Source organism: Giraffa tippelskirchi, chromosome 6 (genome assembly GCF_054371585.1).
Source record: "Giraffa tippelskirchi isolate mGirTip1 chromosome 6, T2T-mGirTip1v1.2.pri, whole genome shotgun sequence".
Taxonomy (NCBI): Eukaryota; Metazoa; Chordata; class Mammalia; order Artiodactyla; family Giraffidae; genus Giraffa; species Giraffa tippelskirchi.
Window position 1 is genome coordinate 72,530,950 of NC_137280.1, and position 23,366 is coordinate 72,554,315.

A 23,366-nucleotide genomic window follows, 5' to 3' on the forward strand; every position below is an offset into this window, starting at 1 on the left:
GCAGCATGCCAGGCTTCCCTGTCCATCAACAACTCCCAGAGCTTGCTCAAACTCATGTCCATCGAGTCGGTGATGCCATCCAACCATCCCATCCTCTGTCGTCCCCTTCTCCTCCCGCCTTCAATCTTTTCCAGCATCAGGGTCTTTTCCAATGAGTTGGTTCTTCACATCAGGTGGCCAAAGTATTGGAGTTTCAGCTTCAGCATCAGTCCTTTCAATGGATATTCAGGACTGATTTCCTTTAGGATGGACTCGTTGGATCTAAACCTAGGGGAATATGCTTTGGAAAACATATAAAGCAAATATTTGGTTTTAAAGCTTTCTCTACTTGGATTACTGTTAACAGATGAGCAAAGTGGACTCAATCACTCTGTTTGTTAAAAGCATTTATTTCTATAAATTTATTTATTTGGCTGTGCTGGGTCTTTTTGCAGCACACAGGATTTTAGTTGCAGCATGTGGAATCTTGGTTTTTCTGTTTTTTTTGTTTAATTGTGGCATATTGGATCTAGTTCCCTAACCAGGCATCTAACCCAGGGCCCCTGCATTGGGAGCGCAGAGTGTTAGCCACTGGAAAAATGAAAGAACATGAAGTTGCTCAGTCGTGTCCGACTCTTTGCAACCCCATGAACTGTAGCCACCGCACCATCAGGGAAATCCCTCAATTGCTCTTGATGGAAGACAAAATGAAATGTTGTAAAGGATGGATTCGTGTGCCCTGCTTTTAGGTGTTAACTCACCTTCTTGTGGTCATCATTTCAAAACATACACATATCAAATCATTCTGTTGCACACCTTACAATTATACCATTTTACATGTCAATCATATTTTAATAAAGCTGTAAGAAAAAAGTGAGCCTCACAGACATCTTGTGAAGAAGTTAGAAGCATTAGTCGTTCAATCATGCACGACCCTCTGTGACCCCATGGACTGTAGCACGCCAGGCTCCTCTGTTCATGGGATTCTCCAGGTAAGAATACTGGAGCGGGTAGCCATTCCCTTCTCCAGGGAATCTTCCCAATCCAGGAATCGAACCCAGGTTTCCTGCATTGCAGGCAGATTCTTTACCTTTTGAGCCACCAGGAAAGGGCCGACCTACCCCGAAATCCTGTGAAGTCCTGTTAATTCCATTTCACAAAGGAGGAAATGTAAATGTGGGCTCTTCAATGATGCAGCTGACATCCCCAGGCTGGCACGGGTGCAGTGCAGAGGGGACCTTCTCACGTGGACAGCTCAGGAGGGACCAGAAGAGAGGGTAGATGATTAACAGCTGACCAGGGGCAGATCTGCCCTGAAGCTGGGCTGAACTCAATCCAGGGATGTTCTTGCAAATCCTGGCTCCCAGAAGTGGAAGGCTGCTGATCAGGGAGCTTCCAACATGCCTCCAGTAACAACCAGTGTTGTGCCCTGAGCCGAGGACAGAATGTTTCCAAGCCGAGACCAGTGTGGCTGAATCCACTCCTGCCGCCCACCTCTGGCTGGAAGAGAGGTGAGCTTTTATTACTGGTTCCACACAGGAGAAGCCCAGGTTCTGGGGGTCTCTGGGAAGCCCCTGGTCTGTCATCATTTATCAAATATCTAAATACGGTTAGATATTTAGATAACTGTTCCTTCTGGGGATCAAAACCAACTCTCCTGTACCTCCCTCAGGGCATTCCAAGAAAAGAACAGACGCTCACGAAAATGGGTCCTTGGGCTGCAGCCATCTGCAGGCAGAAATTTGAGGGTTGGCTGGAAAACACCAGAGACAGCAGGCTGGGGCCTAATTATCTGGACCACTTATTCACACTATCTGTTCCTTCCAAACACACTGGAGCATCCTCAGACCCTGAGGAGGAAGCATCTCATCTTCGTAGGTCTTGAGATCTGACTTCCCAGGTAGCTCAGTAGGTAAAGAATCTGCCTGTAGGAGATGTGGGTTCTATCCCTGGGTTGGGAAGATCCCCTGGAGGAGGAAATGGCAACTCACTCCAGTATTCTTGCCTGGAGAATCCCACGGATGGAAGAGCCTGGCGGGCTATAGTGCCTGGGGTCAAAAACAGTAGGACACGACAGAGCACCTGAGCACGCACACATGCACAAGACCTGAGACCAGTGCCCACACCACAGCTCGTGGCCCCAGGCAGCTCCCATCTTGAGACGAAATCTATCACCCTGGAGCCCACTGGAGTTTGTCCTGGCCCTCGTGCTGTGGTGTCTGCTCTGTCGCCAGGGGAGAGCTCCTGGGAGGAGGAACTGCCCCATTCCTGTGCACAGCAGGGATTGGAACAAAGGTCTTTTGGACGTTCTCCTGACTCCCCGGTGTCTATGATCCGGAACTTTCCGCCCCACCCTCCAAGTACCCGGAGTTTCTATCCATCTCAGTTTAGAACTAACGGAAGTGACTTCCTCTTCCCTCACTCACACAGTGGGGCTTCACCCACGCATTAGGTGACTCCAAAGCCAGTGGATTCTCAGAGCTGCACTGCAGGTGTAAGACTGGGGTTTGGGTGTGAGGCCGGGTGCGAGTGTAAGGCTGGGGATGCGGGTGTGGAAGCCGGGGTGTGGGTGTGAGGCCTGGGTGTGGGTGTGAAGCCGGGGTGCGGGTGTGAGGCCGGGGGTGTGAGTGTGAGGCCGGGGGTGCAGGTGTGAGGCCTGGGTGCGGGTGTGAGGCCAGGGGTGTGGGTGTGAAGCCGAGTGCGGGTGTGAGGCCTGGGTGCAGGTGTGAGGCCAGGGTTAGGGTGTGAGGCCGGGGGTGTGGGTTGAGGCTGGGGTGCGGGTGTGAGGCCAGGTGTGGGTTTTAGGTCAGGATGGGGTCGTGGGGTGACTCCTACCCTGGTCTGGACTCTCACTGAGCCGGCTCCAGGGTGGTAACAGGTGATGATGGATGATGGCACCCATCATGATGGTGGTCCTCGGGCCAGGGGGCTGGAAATGGCCCCCAAGCTGCCCCCAGACAGAGCTGTAGGCCTGGATCCTTCATGCCCACTCACATCTGCTGTGAGCACATGGGGAGGCCCGTCCCCAAGGCTGCAGGGTCTGCAGCCCCTAAGAGTTGCCCTGGCTCTGAATCCAGGAATGGGCTGGGTGACACACACTTGCTCACACACATGCATGCTGAGCACATGGCCTGAACGGTGGCTCTGTTCTGTGCTCCCAGGGGGAAAAATGATCCCTCCCTTGCCACAAGGGGTCCACATGGGGGCGGATGCTAGCGATAAGGAAGGAACCGTCACTGAAAGCAAAAGAAAAGGAAACTCGGATTTATTGAGCACCTGTTGAGCCGGGCGAGTCATTCCCACTCAACGCCAGAAGCTGGAGACACATGCTTCCCGGCTCTGGCCAGCACCCCGGCCAACTTCCCGGCATCAGACACACGGGAGTGGTCTCTGGACCCTCTTATTTCAAAACGAAAGTGAGTGAAACCAACACAGGGGGCAGGGAGGAGCCTATCCATTGGCTCAGAAGCCAAGTGAACACACAGGGGCATCTTTTTCTGTGTCAGCTCCCACATTTCTGGTGCAGGCACTGCGAGATTCCAGGAAGCGGCCTCCAGCCGTGTGCAGTGTGTCCCTTCTTCAGGCTTGAGACCTGCAGGTGCTGAGCCTCTCCCAGAGCACGGATCTGCCCTCTGCTGCATGCACCCGCCATCCAGAGCAGAGGCTGCGCTTCGTGTCTGCACCTTCCTTCTCTTCCTGCTTCACTTACGTCTCCTGGGAAGCAGCGACTGTCAGCTAATCTCTCCCTGGGTGACCTCTGGGCACAACCAAGAATAGAAGCCCATTGTCCTCATTTTCTTAAAGTTTCCTTTTGAGGAAAGAGGTAAGTTTGGCGAGTGTCCGCTCAGGGTTTCATAGCACCGAGAGTTTCCTTAGAATTGGCAGCTACACTTCAATTAGGGACCGTCAGAACGAGAAACGTCCTCTGCCTCACGAATCAGGTTTCCCAAACTTCGGAGCAGAGAGGAAAAACTCAAAAAGCATTACCATATGAAATAACAATAATAATAATTAACAATAATATTATAATCTGACCGACCGGCAGCATCTGTTGGTTTTAATAATGTTGAGGTCTCTTAAGAAAACAAAACAAACAAACAGAAAAACACACATGATAAAAGAAAGAAAGAAAAAATAAAAACCATGTGGCTGAAATGTCTCAAGACCTCTGGCTTCCCATCGGGCTGTGCGTTCAAGTTTCAGAAATCCACCAGCGTCTCCTGGCATCCGGCATCTTCTAGGGGCCCTTCACATTACCGGGTCTAGCAGCAGCGAGGCTGGCAAAGTAGGCACACTGTGAGGGGTCGCACTGGCCCGGGGGGCCGGGGGGGCCCGGGGGGCCAGGGTGTCCAGCCAGTCCTGTCTCCCCTTGAGGCCCGGGACTCCCAGGAAGCCCATCTTTAGCATAGCCAGGTTCCCCGGGCTGACCTGGACCAAGGAGCAAAAGAAAGACGGTGGTTCAAGTTCGTTGCGGAGCGCACACGAGCCTGATGTCACTACTTTCATTCAGTGGTGAGGTGAGGATGCCACAGGCTCAGAGGAAACACCCCATGGTCTGGGCGCTCTGCCTGGAGAGAGGAGACTTGTCCCCGTGGACACTGTGCAGGCAGATGGCTGCCCTTTGCATACTACACCCTGGGGCCTGGCCCCTCCCCTTCCCAAGACTCCAGCCGAACCACTCCTACCTGGGATCCCGGGGGGTCCCATCTCCCCTCGGAGGCCAACTCCAGGTGCACCTGGATCACCTTTGGCTCCTCGCTCACCTGGTGAGAAAAACACACGTCTTTGATGGTGGAGACTCACGATGGTGGCGGAGAGAGGGAGCCCCACCATGGGGCTGGGGGGCAGAGCCAGCACTGTGTCAGATGCCTTGCTCCTGTTCACACACTCATTCATGCACACTCACACTCAAGCATACACCTGCACTCAGAAATATGCCCATGTGAACACCAAAATAGACACCCCTTCCAAAACATTTGCTCAAATACACATATGTATACGTAAACATTCACTCAAGTGTGATAACTACCCGATGATGCATGCACATATGTAGATTCACACATATATTATACAAATATGCACACACTCATAAACACATCAAACACAGACACCCAAATGTTCACATTCTCTCCTATACAAACACATATGTCCACACACATCCACTGACGCATGCCTACAAGTCTCCGTGTTCTCAAAGCATTCTATTGAGCCTCTGTCTAGGAGGAGCCAGGTGGTAAACAAATCTGAGTATACGTAAGACACTGTCCTATTCTTGAGAAGCATGAATTCTAAGACAGATGACACAGGACACAGAGAACATTCTAATATGAAGTAGAATCAGGTAAGTCTTAATAATCACAGGAATTTAAAACTCTAACATGTTCAGAAGAAAGAGGGTTCATTCCCCAGGGAGGATTATCTGAGACTATATTGGGGTTAATACTATACAAACTTGATTAAACTCTCAGCTTTTTTTTTTTTATCATTCCTTTTCTTTGATATGTTGTCTCCAGATATCTCCCGTATGTAGTGTATAATGTTTTCTCTTATAATCCAAGTTGAAATTTTGCCAGTTCATGGAGATTTTAGGCCATTCTTATTTATTGTTTCAGTTACTACATTTGGTCAGTCTTCTGTCACAGTCTGACTTTTCTATGCTTTATGCTTTCTTATTGGCATTTATTTCATATATTTTGTTTCATGAACCAACAGAAGACAGACTTGGATGCAAACTTTAAAAAAGTTCAGAAGGAGAAACATTACAAGGTGATGTATCTCAGTGAGGGAAGAATTAAGGGGGAATTCCCAAGCGGTCCAGTGGTTAGGACTCTGCACGTTCACTGCCTAGGGTGTGGGTTCAATCCCTGGTTGGGAAACTAAGATCCCAGGGTGCGCCTCCCCAAAAAAAGAACTAAGAAATGGAAGACTGAAGGACGGAGACGTGGCAGCTGAGATGACAGCACCACCTCTTCCCTACACCGTGCTTATTCCTCGCTGGACAGAAGGGGTGAATGACCAGGCTGCTGAATTTGGGGTCAGGTCCTTCCCCGCCCTTTGACATCTGTCCGCCTGCAAAGATAACGCCTTCCTCGGTGCACTGGGCGCTGTTGATGGCGGCAGGCACTGTCCCTTGCAGGAGAGGCTCGCTGTGTCCAGCACAGCCACATCCAGGTCAGGTATGTCCCTGAGAGCCGGGGAGCTGGCAGCGTGTCCAGCTTTAGCTCTGTCCCTTGCAGGAGAGGCTCGCTGTGTCCAGCACAGCCACATCCAGGTCAGGTATGTCCCTGAGAGCCGGGGAGCTGGCAGCGTGTCCAGCTTTAGCTCAAACCACTTTATTCCTACGGAAAAGCGTTAGTCGCTCAGTCATGTCCGAGTCTTTGTGACCCCATGGACTGTAGCCCGCCAGGTTCCTCTGTCCATGGAATTCTTCAGGCCAGAATACTGGAGTGGACTGCCATTCCCTTCTCCAGGCGATCTTCCGAACCCAGGGACCAAACCCTGGTCTCCTCCATTGCAGGCTGATTCTTTTCTGTCTGAATCACCAGGGAAGCCCATGCAGAGCTAACATCTAATGCCCATTTGCCTGGAGTCTAAATGTCTTATTCCTCAGTGACTTCTTGAAAGGCGAGAGAGAAAACATCCTGTGTACTCCCTGGACCGTGAGCAGTGGAGATGGAGAGAGACCAAGACGGGAGAAGGAAGCAGACTCGCTCTTCCTGGCAGAAGCATCATTTTGCAAAAACGTCAAGTATGAAAACCTCTTAGGCAGATGAAGAAACTGCATGATGTCAACATGCAGAGTGTTAGCAGGCTGCGGGGGTGGGGAATGGGCGGGCCAATGCATATTCAGTAGAGCGTGTGCTGTGCACCCTGGGTCCTTCTCTACGAAACACCTCTTCCCAGCTCCTCACTTACCTTTGGGACCTATGGGGCCAGAGGGTCCCTCCAGACCCCCCTGCCCTGGCCTTCCTGGCTCCCCCACAGGGCCTGCCCGGCCTGGAAGCCCATCTTTTCCAGGAGGCCCTGGGGGCCCGGGTCTGCCTTGAGAGGCCTTGGTGTGTGCAGAGGGCATCTGGGCCAGGAGGTAGGCGAGTCTGGCTGTGGAGTAAGAAAAACAGAGACGTTTCATGAAGGAGGGATAAAGGGCCGAAGATGGGCTGGCAGCACACTGCAAAGCTCCAGGCAGTAAGACCTGTGGAACAGCAGCGAGAGAGACACACCAAGAGTGTGCTGCAGGGCGTGTTCGTGGGGACGCTGCTCCGGGGCCAGGCGGCTGGGCTGGAGTCTCAGTGCCACCACTGATGATGGCGTGGCCCTGAGCAAGTCACCTGCCCTCTCTTAGCCTTTGCTGCCTTTTCTCCAAAATGGGGGCAATGAGACAAGCCCGACCCCACTGGGCTGGTGGGAGGATGGAGCTGATGAGACGAGGCATTACAACTGCCCCGGCACGAGATCTAAGTGGTGCATGGATATCACTGCTCCCCTCGAGGTGGCAATGACAGCAGCAGCAGCAGAAACTGTTGCAACTATCAGGTTGGGGAAACTGAGGCCAGTGGGGGAGAGTGGGACTTCAGTGGCTTACATAGAGCAACTTAGGGACTTCTCCTAAGTGTGGAATTCCTCATCTATAAATGAAGGGCTGGACGTCATGTCATTAATGATCCTTAGGTGTGTGAAATGTGAAGATCACAGGGTGATTCAAAACCCCAGAGGTCCAATCGCTGACCTCCACGCCTTCCTACTGCATTGGGAATACATAGCCCACCCCAAGGACACCGGGGGCTTTTCCTTTGCTTTCCAGACGATAAGGCCAAGCCCTTCGTCAGGGGGAGTGACCCAGCCCATAGAGGCAATGCTGACACCCTCCTGGGTCTCAGTGGTAAAACTGAAGCAGAGTCACGTCTTCTGACAGCCTGGCGGGGGGGCTCCCAAGCAGCCCCTTCCCCACCGTCCCACACGAGGAAGCGGAAGGGACGTGCACCGGCCCGAGACCCGGGCACACAGCTGCTCGGCTCACAGCCCAGACACTCTCATCTTGAACATGGAGCGGATGCTTCTGATGCTTCCTCCTCCCAAGATTGTTCAGAAGAAAGGACTCAGCTCAGATGCTCCTTCTGAACTCATTCAAAACCGGGCTTGTCTCTGCCAAGGGGCTGGAAACTCCTCGTGTGCCCGATAAATCTAACACCCAGAAGAAAGGCTGTAGATGGGGATGCTCGCACACAGGAGACCTCAGGACCGTCCTGCCCGGCGGGAATCACCGTTCCAGCCTCTGGGATCCTTCCTTTCTTCACCCTCATTACCACCACCCCAGCTCTATGCTGTCCTCTCCAGGGAAACGGTCTCTGGTTCTCCTGGGCAGGGAGATGGACCACGCTCACTCGCCTGGACACCCCAAGAGGGCAGTGAGAGAGTCATCATGTTCCGTGCTGCATCCACAGACCCAGTGCAGAGTCTCAAATGTGCCAGGAGGAAATTTTCACTGTCTGAGACCTGACCACGTGAATAAACATACCCTTCCCCTTTGCCCACCCGTGCCTGGGAATGGTGGTGAGCTTTCGATCTTCCTGAGCCCAGAGTGGTCTGTGACTTTTTTCCCTAACAGTTTCCAACACAGAAGGCAGGGGAGGATGAGATGGGAGAGGATGCGGTGGCTAAAAGCCTGGACTCTGTAGCCCGGCTGCCTGCATGCAAACCTTGGTCAGACAGTCACCAACTCTGCAGCCTCCGGCACGTTACTTTGTGTCTCTGATCTTAATCATCATTCATGGCTCACGAGCTCACAGAGGCTTCCTTACATCAGTAAACACGTGTGGGTTCTGAGAACTCCACCTGACGTGGGGCTAGCCCTACATGCCGGTGCTATGACAATTACCTCCCCACCCCTCCCTTCCTGAGCACCTGCTCTGTATGGGGCCCATACAAGACTGGGATTTCACAGTAAATCCTATACAGGAGAATTACAAGGATTCTAGTTCCTTGAAAGCACAGTGTGTTCCAGCTCCCATTAGGGTCTCTGCACATGCTGTGTCTAAGGTCCGGAGTCTGGTCCTTGGTTTTAGCTCCCATGGCCCCTCCTCCAAGAAGCCTTCCCTCACCTGCTCCCTACTCTCTTTGTGATCTTAGGTTCTTTCCCCTGGCCTCTTCTGTGCCCTCTGTGTCACACAAAATCACAGGAGTGGAGTTTTCTTACTATACCGAAGTCATCTTGTCTATGTCTCTGTCTCCTCTTCTGGGCTGTGAGTTCTACGAGGCCCATCACAGGCCTGCCAGAGCTCCTTATTGATGAGATAAACAACTGAATGTACAGATAAGTGCTCATGGCAAGGCTGGTTCTGTAGGTGGTGAGCTCCCCTTCCTGGAGGTAATCAAGCAGCCATAGCTCAAGCGTCCCCAAAGAGCAGCTTGGAGCGGGATCTGTGTCAGAAGTGGCTGGCAGGAGCCTGCAAGGTGCGCCTCTCTGCTGACTTCTGCAGGAGCCGCTCTGAGGCTGCCTTTACCAAGCCAGGCTGCAGAGGTCCCGAAGGAGGAGTGAACGGACTACTGTCCAGGCTCACACAGCATCTAGGACCCAATGCTGTGAAAAAGCCAACGACTCACTTTCCAGCTGTTTCTCCAGTTCCTCTTGGATGAGCCGCCGCAGGACGTCCATGGATGGAGACTCGCCCTGGGAGGAGGGAGAAAAGGTAGAGTTACTCACCTTCCCAGGACCGCCTGCCTCCTAAGACCCAGAGAGCTCAGGAAACCAAGACAGCCACAGCCACGCAGACTATAACTCCCTAGTCCAATCCCTTTAACACCTAGAACCGTCTCCCCTCGACGCCTGCCTCGCAGGCAGCATCATTGCGTCTTGCATGGCGACCTGGATGCTTTTCCCCCTGAAGCCCCTGCCCCCTCTCCTTCCGGCACAAACCCCCTCCCCAGCCCTGGACTCGGGGGGTCTGGTTCTGAGTCTCTCTGGGCTGAAGTCCCCCCACCTGCAGGGCCAGCTCGCAGGCTGCCCCTGTGCTCTCTCGGGCTTGCTCTCCTCCCGTCGGCCACACGGCGGCTCTGGTGTCTGGCCTGCCCCGCTGGCCCCACACGGGGTCTGCTCACACAGACGATGAGCCGCGGGTCAGCGGAGCAGAGCCGTGCCTCCAGGCCCCACGGCGACATGCAGCTCTTGGAGTGATCCGTGAGAGCGGAACTCACGCCATGCTGGGGCTCCTCCCTGGTCGTCAGAGCCCTTCAGGGAGGTGTCCACTCCCAAGGGTGGGGGCCTTACTGTGCTCATCGCTGCAGCCCCAGCATCGGGCTTATTGTCTTATTTCCCTTTTTTCCTTTCTGGCCAATGATCTTCTCTGTTACTCCCAGAATTCCCATTACTACCCAGAGCAGCAGAACATCTGGCAAAGACTCGGTGGGTGGGGGCGCTCTGGAAACCCAATGAGTCTGCCAGCACCCATACCTGGCTGAGGGACAGCACCTGGCTGCCTGGCCTCTCCAGGGTGGTGAAACCCAGGCTGACCACAGAGCCCCGCGGGGATGGGCCAGAGCCTCAGAGCAGGCAGGGCACAGGCCCCAGGGCCTGTGCTCTGGGCCACAGGAGGGTCCCCCAAGGACCATGCAGGCTGCAGAGCTGGGGTGGGGAGGTCACATGGACCTGGCACCCAGCCCCCATGGACCAGCTCACCGAGCTCTGCCCGACACACTACAGCCAGCGTGTCCCTGTGTTGCAAGACTGTGTCAAATTAAGAGCTCGGCCACAAGAACAACTGTGTTCAGAGAAAAAAAACAAACTGCTCTCAACAAGCCTTTCCTTTTGCACTTGGGAAAAGCTAGACCCAGAGGGAAGACCAAGCACCCCAGACAGCAGACAGGAGGGAGACAGAGCCGGGTGTCAGGTGGACGGGGAGGGAGCCATCCCCGTGGGGAAGCTTGGGTCACTGGGAGCCTCTGTATCTTCTCGATTGCCTGCTGCATGGGGTCCTGGGCAAAAAGCATCATCGCCCAGGAGTGAAACTTGGACCATGGGGACAGAGGGACTCTATCCTCAAGCCCTTCATAAGCCACGTGTGTCATTTCACTTAACCATCACAGCCAGCATGTCAGGAGAGAGGCATCCTCGTCCATTTTGGGAGGGACAGGAGGGCAGACTCAGAGAGGACAAGCAGGGGTCAGCCCCAGCTCATGCAGGTCACTGGTACCTGCAACCTGGTCCCTCTGGAGCCCACACACCTCTCTGGCTTCCCTTGAGACCCCAAGGATCCCCAAGTTTGAGGCATCGCCCACACCCTTACCCTTAGCCCTGGAAATCCTGGCTGGCCTGGAGGCCCCGGGGGACCGGCCAGCCCGTTCTCCCCAGGTGGTCCCTGGGGGCCCATTAGGCCTGTGTAACCTTTGTGGCCTGGGATCCCAGGGTCGCCAGGCTGGCCCTTTCCACCAGGAGGTCCTTTGTCACCTTTGATGCCAGGATCTCCCTAGAGAAGGCAAGAAGAGCATCAGTGAGCAAAGGCCTAGAAGGTATCCCCCAGGATGGCCGGACAAGCCCCAGGCTGCAGGAGGGGCCCCCGGCCCCGTGTTCTCAGTGCGGGAGAGGAGACTTGAGTCCTGCAGGCCCGTGACTCCGTGATGGCGCAGACAGGACTCAGGCTCAGACCGACAAAGGTGTGCGCCCACGTCATACAGGAGGTCTGCTGGGGACGAGACGTGGACTCTGACTTTCAGATCCCAGTCTTGTCTCCTCCCAGCTGAGAAGGCCAGCACAGTAATGAAACCATCTGCCACATGCACACTTATGTGGAAAAGCACAAAAAGTGGTGGAAAAAGTTTGATAGGTTCAGGGGGTTTATATGAAAGGTATATGCATATTTACACATGCACGCCCACCTGGTTCTGAGCGCATGATTTCCAGAAAGATACAAGCAAGTATACAGTGACAGACCCAAGGAAAGCGTGCTGGATGGGCACCTAGTCTTGACCGCATTTACTTTTTTTTTAAATTTATACTGTTTAACTGTATTGCTTTTCAACAGTAACAGTGAGTTAAAAAATGAATGCAGCCAGATTTGAGGGGAGTCTCCTAAATTTCTCCCACGTGATGGATTTTATGGGGGCATTGTCATCCGTGGGTGGTCTCCAGTGTGGGGGTCTGGGAGGGTCCCTTTCGTGCATCTCAGTGCCAAGGCCTGTGGTACAGCGTTTCCTATTTATTCCATGTCTCTACATCCCTCTGCGGTGAGAGGACCTGTCCCATATTTCAAATGTTCCAGAGCGGAAGGTGTGAGAAGCCTGACCGCTGTCTGGCAACCTTCCACAAAACCACTTAACGGGGGAAGGCAACTCTCCTTTACTGACTGGGTATTAGAGAAGCTTCTATCTACCGATTAAGTATTAGAGAAGGTTCATGGTCTGAATTCCCCGGCTCCCAACCAAAACTCCAGCATATGGCAGCTCCGGCCAGCTCCTGGCTGGCAGGATCCTCACTGTCTTCACAGCCATGGCGCCATCCCCTGGCTCCATCCTCAGGGGCCAACAACCACGAGAATCACAGTCACTGAGAGGAGGAGGGCGAGAGATCAAGATGGGGTAAGAATCCCTAATCTCTCGGCTTCCATTTCTCTCTGGTCTGCAGGGGAAACCAGTCCTCACCCTTGCAACTTGCAAGGAAAGCAGAGATAAACTCTTTGTGGGAGGGACCACAGAAAAAAAACCCAGGGTGGTTATGGGGTGGCAGTGCCTTCCGTGTCGGGCAATAGCGGGACCCTGTGATAGCCAGCCACGTGGAGGACTGTTTAATTTCTCTGGAGGGAAGAGCAGTTGTTATGGGTGAGAGAACGCCCCCTACCCTCACCAGTGTTTCTTCCAAAAAAGAATTAATTTTTTACTCTGTTGTGTGTGGGTTTTTTTTTTTTTTTTTTTTTTTTTTTTTGAGGAATGCAATGTAAAGAAAAGCTTTCTGAGCACAGCGCCAAGACGATTCATTATGGGAAAATCTGTTCCCTTGTCACCTCCAGGGACAAAGCTGGTTCTTGGCAAATTGGCACTTTGGGCTCAAAGCATGTCATGCACAGGCTTTCGCGAATGGGGAGGAGACGGGGAGATTTGTCAAAGTCTGGGCATGCTTGCCTCTGAATGTGTAATTGCAATGATTTTACTCCTTAAAATAACAACCATGAAAACCACGACAAAACCCCAACAACGGAAAAAACCTCCCGCTGTGGGCTCACGACTTCCAGGGGGAACAGAGAACAGGGAAATGCCCCCAGGAGCTGCTCCCCTGGCTGGGCAGCTTCCTAAAGCCCCAGACACAGTCCCCTTGCCCCCGGGAAGGTTGCCTGCACATGACCACGTGTCCCACTCACCCTTTCTCCTCTGAGTCCCGGCTCTCCCGGCTTCCCAGGCGCCCCCTGCAATGAAAGCAGAGGAGGGCAGTCACTTCACCAGGGGCATCTCTGCCCATCCTAGTCCTCGCTGCCTGTGGAGGACAGGGGGTCCTCCAAGAGTCCTGCTCTTGCCTCGTCATAACTCCTTGCTCTTATGCACCCATCACCCTCGCCTGGTAGTTTCTGAAACATGCCACATTCTCTCCCCAGTGCTTCACATGTGCCAAGTGATCTTTTCCAAAAGCCCTTTCCTGTCTCCCCCACCCCTTCCCACCCCTGCCCCTGCTCATCCTGAGGCCTGGGAGTGACCAGGGCCAGAGCATCTCTGCTGACAGAGTCAGGGGAGAACAGAGCTGAGGCTTGAGCTGAAACTGATGTCATGCTGCTGGGTGGGGAAGGACTGTGGAGGGCAAGGCTGGACATAAGAAGTCAGTTAGGAGGTCCCTGCAAATGCCCAGGGGAGAGATGACGATGATCTCGGTCAGGTCTCTTAGCAGTAGAGATGGAGAGAGCTGGACAGAGCTGAGAGGTACTGGGGAGTCAGAAAGGACACATCTTGTTAATAAACAGGACTTGCTGATGGGCTGGGTGCAGAGAGCAACAGATAAGTGAGAGATGTATCAAGATGGCACCCCAGGACTGGCTCCCATGCAGAGTGAAAACACGGACCTTCGTTAAGAAAGCACTAGGGGGACCTCCCTGGTGGTCTAGTGGCTAAGACTCTGAGCTCCCAATGCTGGGGTCTTGGGTTTGATCCCTGGTCAGGGAACAGGATCTCACATGCCGCAACTATGAATCAAAGATCCCATGTGCTGTAACTAAGACTAAGTCAACCAGATAAACAAATATTAAAAAATAAAATAAAAAGAAGGCACTAGGATTTCAGGACAGTGACAGCAGAACACAGAAGCAAGTGTGGGCATCCTGCTAAGCTCAGGGCCCCAAGAGACAGCACGTGTCACCCGCCCTTGCAGTGACCCTGTGTCTCCCACAGGAAAGGGTCCTCAGGAGAAGAGGGGTGTGGTACTTGCCTCCTTGCCTGGGACTCCTTTCTCTCCTGGCTCCCCCTACGACACAGAACAAGTAACAGTTAGCTGCACAGCATCAGCATGTTGTACATAACATGAGTGTCTTTAAAACAAACACTTTCGCTCGAGTCATCTCGAGCAATGACAATAATCAAGGGTCCAGCCAAGGAGACCCCAACAGGGTCCATGCTCACCTGAGGCCCTCGGGGACCCAGGAAGCCTGGGAGCCCTGGGCTGCCGTTTTCTCCTTTGGTTCCCTTCTGGCCCTGCAGAGGGAAAACAGGGCATTCACTCTTCAAGGTCAAGGGCCAACTCAAGAAGATTCAGAAATCTCGTAGCCCCTCTGTTATTCTGAAAGCCTGGCACGTGAACGAAAGAAAAGACAACCCTTTTCCTGGAATGGAAGGGCTGGGTTAGGGAGAGACACTGTGATGAGAACCCCACCCACGAGTGGGGGACAGGAGGAGAATTTCCTGTGCATAGTCAACGGCCTTCCCATTCAGAGCAACAGAAACACAAAGGGACAAACATTTAACAAAACAACTTAATGTGTATGGGCTTCCCTGGTGGTTCTGTCAGTAAAGAATCTGACTGCCAAGCAGGAGATGCAAGTTCGATCCCTGGGTCAGGAAGATTCCCTGGAGAAGGAAATGGCAACCCACTCCAGTATTTCTGCCTGGGAAAAATCCCATGGACAGAGGAGCCTGGCGGGCTACAGTCCATGGGGTCCTAAGATCCTAAGAGTCAGACACAACTCAGTGACTGAGCCATCCTGCTTGACGTGTATGGGGCCCCTCTAAGTGACCTCCCTGGAGAGGCAGTGTTCCTCTTCCCAACTGGCCAGCGATTCTCATGGTTTGGCTCACTTTTGGGGTAAAGTGTGTGGGAATCTTTCAGCTTCAACCTTTCTGGGAAGCCACCAAATTTGGGTCAGCCCTTCTGCGGCCAGCTCTGCGCTGGGGGCGAATCAGCCTAGTGACGCAATCCTTCCTGTCTGTGATGTCTCAGCACAGGTGACAAGACTCCTGCGATGGTTTCTGCATGGTTGTCCCTGGTCCAACAGGAAGATGGGGCTCTACCGGGTGCCCGGGTGCCCAGTCTGCCTGGGAATGATGGCTCTCCCAGGAGGCAGGATTTTCAACGCTACCACCAGGAGGGCAAACCAGGATGGGCTGCTCATCCTGATTTCCACAGTGACAACAGTTAGCTGGCCAGATGGGTCTGCCCATTGCCCCGTGCAGTTACTACTTGAGTACCAAACTATGAGGATGGCCTTCTCAAGAGGGTTGCCAATTTTAGCTAATAAATCTACAGTAAGGCTGGGGTGGGAGGAGACAAGTGGACAGGCGTTGATTTATCCAACCCTAGGCCTCATCAAAGACCCATCTTCTCCATCATGTCTCCCCATCTACCAGACCTGAACCCTAAATCCTGAATCCACTATCCAGGGATCAGGACACTGTTGACTACACAAGCAACCCTCTTTCTACTCCCTGCCCGTTGTTCGTTCTTGCTCTCCCCTTTCCCCACCTCCCAAGCAGCAGGAGGATCCTCTTCAGCCAACTCTGGATTACATTCAGCCCCACGATGCACGCCTACCCCCTCTCATATGTTAAGGGCCGTGGGCCTGACCCTGTCCTTCCACCCTCTAAAGGCATCAAACAACTAACACACACTCTTAATACACATTTTAAAAATTCTTTAATAGCTTTTTTTTCCCCCCTATTGGATGCCTATGGTTGTAGACAACAGAGTTAAGTGGGTAATCACATGAAAGAGGTCCTTCCTGGATCCTCTTGCCTCCAGCATATTCCTACCGTGGAAATACCATGTTTTCCCACTGAGGCTTCTGGGAACAGAGACCAGACAGGGTGATGTAAACCACACACCCTTCCAAAGCTTGCCCTAATTCCATCACAGCCGAGGGACAGTACTCACAGGGTTTCCTGGGGTGCCAGGGTCTCCCGGTGATCCAGGCAATCCATTCTTACCCTGATGGAAGAAACAGAAATTAAGGGTGTGCCAGGATGCTCTGCCGGGGCATCATAGGGCAGGAAGGAGGGACAGAGACTGTTGGACGTGGAGGGCTGGTCTCACACACAGCTGTGACTCAGACCAGCATGGTCCCACATCCTTACTTAGAGGCTGCTTATCAACCCTATGGGGCTTCCCTGGTGGCTCAGATGGTAAAGAATCTACCTGCAGTGCAGGAGATCCACGTTCAATCCCTAGGCTGGGAAGATTCCCTAGAGAAGGGATCTGCTACTCACTCCAGTATTCTTGCCTGGAGAATCCCATGGACAGAGGAGCCTAGGGGGTTATAGTCTGGAGCTTGGGATATTTAACTCATAATAAATGATAAATACTTAAATGAATTCACATGCATGAAAACTCCTGGGCTGGTGACTGCTGCCTGGAGCACAGGTATGGTAAATCATCAGGACCACATTTGCTGACTTATCCATTTATCCTCCCACTCAGATGCTGACTTAAGGAACAAACAAAAGTGCTCACATCCCTGGAGGCCTGGTCTCAGCTGGGGATGCATGTTCCTGCCTTTATCCCCGCCTCCTTCTCTGTGAGGGGCACCACTGACTGAGTGGGTAAAGATATCAGACACGGAAACATGGCAAGTGCAGCATCATGTGGCTAATGGATGGAAAGTCCACTCACTCCAGACTCCAGAACAGACTCACAACCGTAACGTGCTCTAACTTGATGGGTATTTTGTGCGCATTTGTAATACAGATGAATATATATAACCAATAAGATCCTTGATGGAATAAAAATCAGAAAGTTCAAGAATGTTCCTAAGCTGCAGACAAATTCCTCGGGAGCCCAAAACTCACAGTCCCCCCTAATGCCAATCCACAGGCTGAAGTCCTAATCCCAGGTGTGTCAGAAGTTGGCCTGATTGGAAATACAGTCACTGCATCTGTAATTCATTAAGGTGAGGTCACACAGGAGTAGGGTGGGCCCCAATTCCAATATGACTGATGTCTTCATAAAAAGGGGACATTTGGACCAGAGGAATGTCACAGGGAGAAACCATGTGAAGATGGAGGCAGAGGCTGGGGTGATGCTTCTAGAAGCCAGGGAATGTCAGAAGCTGCTTGCAAACCACCAGAGGTTCAGAGAGCCTTGGATGACTCTCCCTCACAGCCTCAGAAGGAACCAACTCTACTGGCACCTTGACCGTGGACTCCTAGGTCACAGAACACTGAGACGATGAATGTCTTAGATTTCTAGCCTCCATAACCGAGGGACAATACATTTCTGTTACTTAAGCCACTGTGTTTGCGGTTCTTTTTCTATGACGGCCCTAGTGAACGAATACAGAGCACACCCAAACACTAGGATTCCTGAAGTTGGCGCGTGATCTGGGATCAGGGGCTGTTATAGTGTCCCAGCCATGCCAAGTGGCACCCTTTTAGTATCTGGATTGTGGGTAGGTGGTCCCAGACAAAAGCCTGGGGAGTGTGTGCTGGGCCAGGAAGGTGGGCTTAGGGCAGCGGCTATTTACCAACTGCTAGGACGTTTTGAGGGCTTCCCTCATAGCTCAGTTGGTAAAGAATCCGCCTGCAATGCACAAGACCTGGGTTTGATCCCTGGGTTGGAAAGATCCCCTGGAGAAGGGAAAGGCTACCCACTCCAGTATTCTGTATGGAGAATTCCATACAGTCCATGGGGTCACGAAGAGTCGGACACGACTGAGCAATTTTCACTTCACTTCACTTCAAGACATTTTGAAATAAGATGGTTGGATTGCATCATCCACTTAATGGACATGAGTTTGAGCAAATTCCAGGAGAAAGTGAAGGACAGGGAAGCCTGGCATGCTGCAGTCCATGGGGTCACAAAGAGTTGGACACGACTGAGCAACTGAACAACGACAAAGACATTGTCATTTTTTAACGATACACAGGGCTGTACCAGGATGAATCAACCAAATATCACCATGGTAACAGGCTTGCCAAAGCACGGAGCAGATCAACCTCAAGGCAAAACTCACCGGTAGGCCCCTCAGTCCTTGGGGACCCTGTGGCCCCGTAGGTCCGGTGTCACCCTGGAACAGAGAGAGGTCACATCACCCCAGAGTCGCTGCATGAAAATGGTGGAAGCAGACTTCCCCTAGGCGCCCTAGAGACCAAACAAATGGTGCCTAACGTGTCTCATCACCAATCACCAGTTGTTCCACAGGAACAGCTCACTTCCTGCAGGTTAAGTCCTCATTTGTATGCTTGTTGACTTAATTTACTCGCGTAGACCTGGCCCACCCATACCCATGGGGATCTCAGAGGCTCCACCTGGAGCCAAGGGACGTGACAGGGAAGAGAACTTTCCTTGGCATCCCATCTCTGAGTTGCTGATCAGTTACCTGTGGCCACTCCTGCCTCAGTCTCCACAGTAAGAAAAATGCCACGGGAAGGTCTACAGAAACTTCCAGGGTGCCGAGTAGCAGGGACTCACCACCACCTCCCACACGGCCTTCCTGGCAGCCTCCTAACCAGGATATAAATCTCCTCATATTATAAACAAAAAAGACAGAAGCTTGGCCATACTCCTACACAAATTACACTGTACAACACCCTTAAAAAAATGGGGGGTTTAAATGAAAAGAGAGCTGAGTGGGAGGGAGGCAGGCATTTGATCATGAGCGGGCCTCCTGAGCCTGTCCCCACTGCACCCTGACCTGCTGGGTGAGCTGAACCCTCCACCCCCTGCCCAGGGGTTTCCCTCTTGCCCTCCACTGTAAACTGGAGTGAGAGGGGTCAGCGAGCCCAGGATTCTCAACCTGCCTTTGAGCACCAAGAGGCACCCTTGGCAGACAGGGTGGGGGAGAGGCCTAGCTCCAGTCAATGCAGCTGCCCTGCTTTGATCTGCCTGCAAGGCCCACACGTGCCAGATGGGTGGGTTTGTGGAATGGATCCCACCTCTAAGGAAAAGCACAAGAAGAACCAGATCCTTTCCAGCTCCAGTATCTCATGACCACAGATCAGCCGAGATGACAGTGTATGTCAAGAGCCAGGGTGGGGGGGACACATCACCAGGGGTTAAAGCCAGGTCCTGAAGGGTGCCAGGGGCTGGGCATGGAGCCACCTGGGACCTCAGGACTACGAGCCAGTGCTCCTGGCCAAGAACCCACATCCAGGAGGCCGAGCCGTGTCCACACATGTTGGATGGCCCTGCGGGGAGGGCTCAGGCGGCCCACGGTGCCAGCAGGTGAGACATCGCCAAGAGATTCCCAGAATTCACCTGTGACTCCCTTCATTGTGGTACCCACTCCCCTGCCCAGGTTCTAAGCATCTCCTGGTCCTTGTCTGAATTATCTACACCCCTCCTCCCATAGGCCCAGCCAGGCCCCACCGGACACCCACACTCACATCTTTTCCTGGTGACCCTTCCCGGCCAGGGGGCCCCGTGGCGCCAGGCTCTCCCTAGAACAAGAAGCAGAAACACAACAGCTGCTGTTAGGGAGAGAAATGCGGAATGCCAGTGTCCCAGCCGCTATGCCTCGGAGCATGTGGGGAGGAAAACCAGGAGGACTGTCCACCCGAAAGCACCCCCCCACCCGGGCCCTGGCCCCCAAGTGGGGTCTGTAGTGCCCCCAAGGCCAGGTGCAAGCCCTCTGAGCTGCGGGGAACCACCAGCTGACAGATCAGGCAAACCACTGGGGGTTCCGTCTCCCCACACGCCAACCCACTGGACCCCCGCTGCACCTCAGCTTCCTCCTGGCTGTACAGAGCAGCGGTCCTCACCGGGGGACCCCCTAAGGATCCTTCTGTTTGGGGCACCCGGAAGAGATGGAGGAAAGTGGAGCACAGGAAGACAGGGCCCGGAGTTTCCCAGCTGGGATAAGCTAAAGGTGTCCACGCAAGCTCTGGGACCTCAGGAAAACCACCCCCTCCTCCGGGCCTCGGGTCTCTCCTCTGGAAAGTGGACCTAAGGGCGGCCCTCGCTCCCCACGGCTCAGGGCAGCACACCTGGGGACAGCACGGCTGGCAGTGACTGCACCTGACTCCAGGCTGACCTGGTCAAACCGGTTGGACATCAGTGTGAGGCCTCTGGGAGAAACGTCTAGAAACACTTAACCGAAACACTTAACCGGGAAGGGAAGATGCTTCCAACGGCTGCCACTCTCCTCTCTCAGGACACAACTCTGCCTGGCCCCCCAGGGCCCAAGACCTTGTGTCTAGAAGCACCCGCTTGGGTGCATGGGGACTGCCTGATGGCAACATATCCACTTACCCGGGGGCCAGGCAGGCCAGAGTCGCCTGTGTGTCCCTTGAAGCCCTAGAAGAAAAAGAATGATGTCATCCCACTAGGGAGCAGGCTGATAACGTGGGACCAGGTGGACTCCAGGGGGTGGAGAGGAGCAGGAGGAGGCGGCAAGCCCCCACCGGGTATGTGCAGGGGGTCTTTCAGACCCAGGGATCGAACCCGGGTCTCCTGCATTGCAGACGGACTCTTTACCATCTGAGACCCCAGGGAAGCCCTTATCTCCTTTAATCTCCTGTTTTTAAGAGAAAATGAAGGCCCTTCTGGGGAGTAGACCAGCCCTCGGGCTCAGCCATTAGATGAGAGCTCTGACCTGCGGGCCCCGCCGTTTCGTGCTTGTGGCTGTCATCCTGGAAATGTGTTCTCTGTCTGCTCCTCCCTATTTGGGGACAAGGATGATGGCCTTCGGAGGGAGGCTATGAGGGTCACTCCACAGGCTGTGGGGCGGTGCAGTACAAAGGGGAGCTCCAGACTCCGGGAGGAGCCAGGGAGAGGAAGACGCACTCCCTCGGATTTGACTCCAGATTCAACCCTGTGACCTGGGAAAAGTCAGCTGACCCCTGGAGTCCTAACATCACCATCTAAGGCATGAGGATAATAAAAATACCCACCTGGCAGAGCTCTACAGGACTGATCGGCAGAAAGGGGCGTTCTATGCTATTAAGTGTGACGGAGCAGGGCTGTCTTTGGAGCCAGGTCAGAAAATGAACCTGGTGCCCCACTCTCGAGCTGTGGGCCTTGGGAGCTTTCCTTCTCTTTCTTGGGATTCAGTGTCTGTATCTATAAAGTGAGGGTGAACCCACTTCTGCAGGGTTGCTGTTCAGGACCGAGAAAGAGGTGAACAGTGCTCTCCACTGTTTGAAATAGGCCAGTTCCCTTTCCCTGGGTCCTGGGATATTCTTCCAAGACACTCAAGTCCCAAATCCAGCCACGCTCAGTGCCAGGGACCCGGTTGTTCTCCCAAACAATCATGGACAAAAGCACCAAGTAAAGGAAGCCACACACGACGTACCTGACACTCGGCTGGGAATTTCCTTTAGTACTCACAACCACCCTGCAGAAGTGGGAACTGTTCTGATGCCCATTTCACAGAAGAAGAATCAGGTTCAGAAAGGTCCCCTGACCCAGGTCACAAAGTTATTAAATGGCAAAGCGGAAGCTGAGCCCAAGTCTGTCTACCTTAAAGCTTACATGTCTCTAACTCACACAGTGCCAGCCAGAGGAGGCGGGTCTTTTTTCACCTGCCTGGGTCTCTAACCTCTATCGCTGCACTGAAGTCGGACTCCTTACAACTCTCAGTTGAGAGATGGGCCTTGCCCCAACACAGTTCTCAGCAAATAGATCTTCTTGGTTGAAAACAAACAAAGAAACCCCTCCCTCCAATAAACCAGTGGTGGTGGTGGTGGTGGCAGTTTAGTCTCTAAGTTGTGTCCAATTCTTTGGGACCCCATGGGCTGTAGCTGGCAGGCTCCTCTGTTCATGGGATTCTCCAGGAGAAAATACTGGAGTGGGCTGCCATTCCTTCTCCACCAATAAATCAGTAACAACCTTAAAAAAAAAATCACTAATTCTGTGTTTTAATCCTCCAAAGAGCTGATATTCTGCAGTCTTGGGGTTCTTCTCCTGGTGCAATCAGATGAAAAGCAAGGAGATTCAGGAAAAAGGAAAGTACGTTTTATGTGTTTTTTCTCCTTATTGAATACTAGCCAGGTGAGATATTGATTTTTTTTTAACAGAGAAGCAAATTAAGGAAGTAGAACTAGCATTTTCATCTCCTACTTCTTACCAGTAGGCGATTTCTGGCAATCTTATATCTGGCAAAATTATATCTAGATAATTGGATTTTAAGATTTTCATTAAAAATCACATTTTCCCAAAAGAAAATCTAAGGAACTGTGTAAACAACTTTGAAATTATAAAGAAGTAAAGCATTTAGCAAAAGAAAGAAACAGCCCAAGAACCCTAAAGTACACAGAGTTCATTTCTGTAGAAAAGGCATCTGTGCTTGTTTATGTGTATAATAAATAGCTCAGCAGCTAGATATAGATTTAAATATATAAATGATAGATACAGATTTAGATATAGAAATGCTGGATTTCATACATAGAAGACTAAAACTCATACTAGAATATTAACAGAGCGTTACTTCTGTGTTGTAGAATTATGTTAACTCAATTTCCTTCTCCATAACATTATTTTTCTTATTCTTTTTATGACCATCATCATTTGTTATCATTAAGCAATGAAAATGAGTTACACTTCTAATTGGAAAAAAATACTTTAGCTGTGGAAAGGTTTCAGAATGAAAATTAAGACTCATTTTTAGGGTATGTCATCCAGAGAAAGCCAATTAAAAATATAATAAATAGGATAAGAACAAAGGAAACTTAGAGTAACAACATTGTGACAATGGTTGCAAGTGGGAAAACAAATTTTATAGCAATGGCATGGGAGGTGACTGGATTTACTGCATATAAGTGCCAATGTCTTGGAAGGGAGGTCTTCTGGAATCCATGGCTGGGCGGTCTCAGAGAACCCGACCCGCAGGGTCACAGGCAACTGGCTGGTGGCTTTATTCTACTGTGGACAACACACACACACCCTAAGCACTTACAGGAGGACCGCGGGCACCCTCTGGTCCTGGCAGACCCGGCTCTCCTGTTTTGCCCTGAGGGTAAAGAAGAAAAGAAAAATTTGAGGACAGTATTTTCAGCAT

General features: G+C 52.4%; 1 protein-coding gene across 1 annotated transcript in view; it reads right to left on the reverse strand.

Annotated features, from left to right (window-relative positions):
- Window positions 1-4,004: 4,004 nt before the first annotated feature.
- Window positions 4,005-23,366, reverse strand: part of COL22A1 (collagen type XXII alpha 1 chain) — a 219,550-nt gene continuing 200,188 nt past the window's right edge. The window contains exons 54-66 of the mRNA XM_081502987.1: window positions 23,265-23,318; window positions 20,621-20,665; window positions 19,756-19,809; window positions 18,384-18,437; window positions 16,310-16,363; window positions 14,566-14,637; window positions 14,375-14,410; window positions 13,323-13,367; window positions 11,259-11,438; window positions 9,580-9,646; window positions 6,895-7,077; window positions 4,665-4,742; window positions 4,005-4,407 (exon numbers count right to left, since the gene is read on the reverse strand). Coding sequence (XP_081359113.1) covers window positions 4,217-4,407; window positions 4,665-4,742; window positions 6,895-7,077; window positions 9,580-9,646; window positions 11,259-11,438; window positions 13,323-13,367; window positions 14,375-14,410; window positions 14,566-14,637; window positions 16,310-16,363; window positions 18,384-18,437; window positions 19,756-19,809; window positions 20,621-20,665; window positions 23,265-23,318 — 1,113 coding nt within the window. The 3' untranslated portion in view covers window positions 4,005-4,216. The remainder of the gene's footprint in view (window positions 4,408-4,664; window positions 4,743-6,894; window positions 7,078-9,579; window positions 9,647-11,258; window positions 11,439-13,322; window positions 13,368-14,374; window positions 14,411-14,565; window positions 14,638-16,309; window positions 16,364-18,383; window positions 18,438-19,755; window positions 19,810-20,620; window positions 20,666-23,264; window positions 23,319-23,366) is intronic.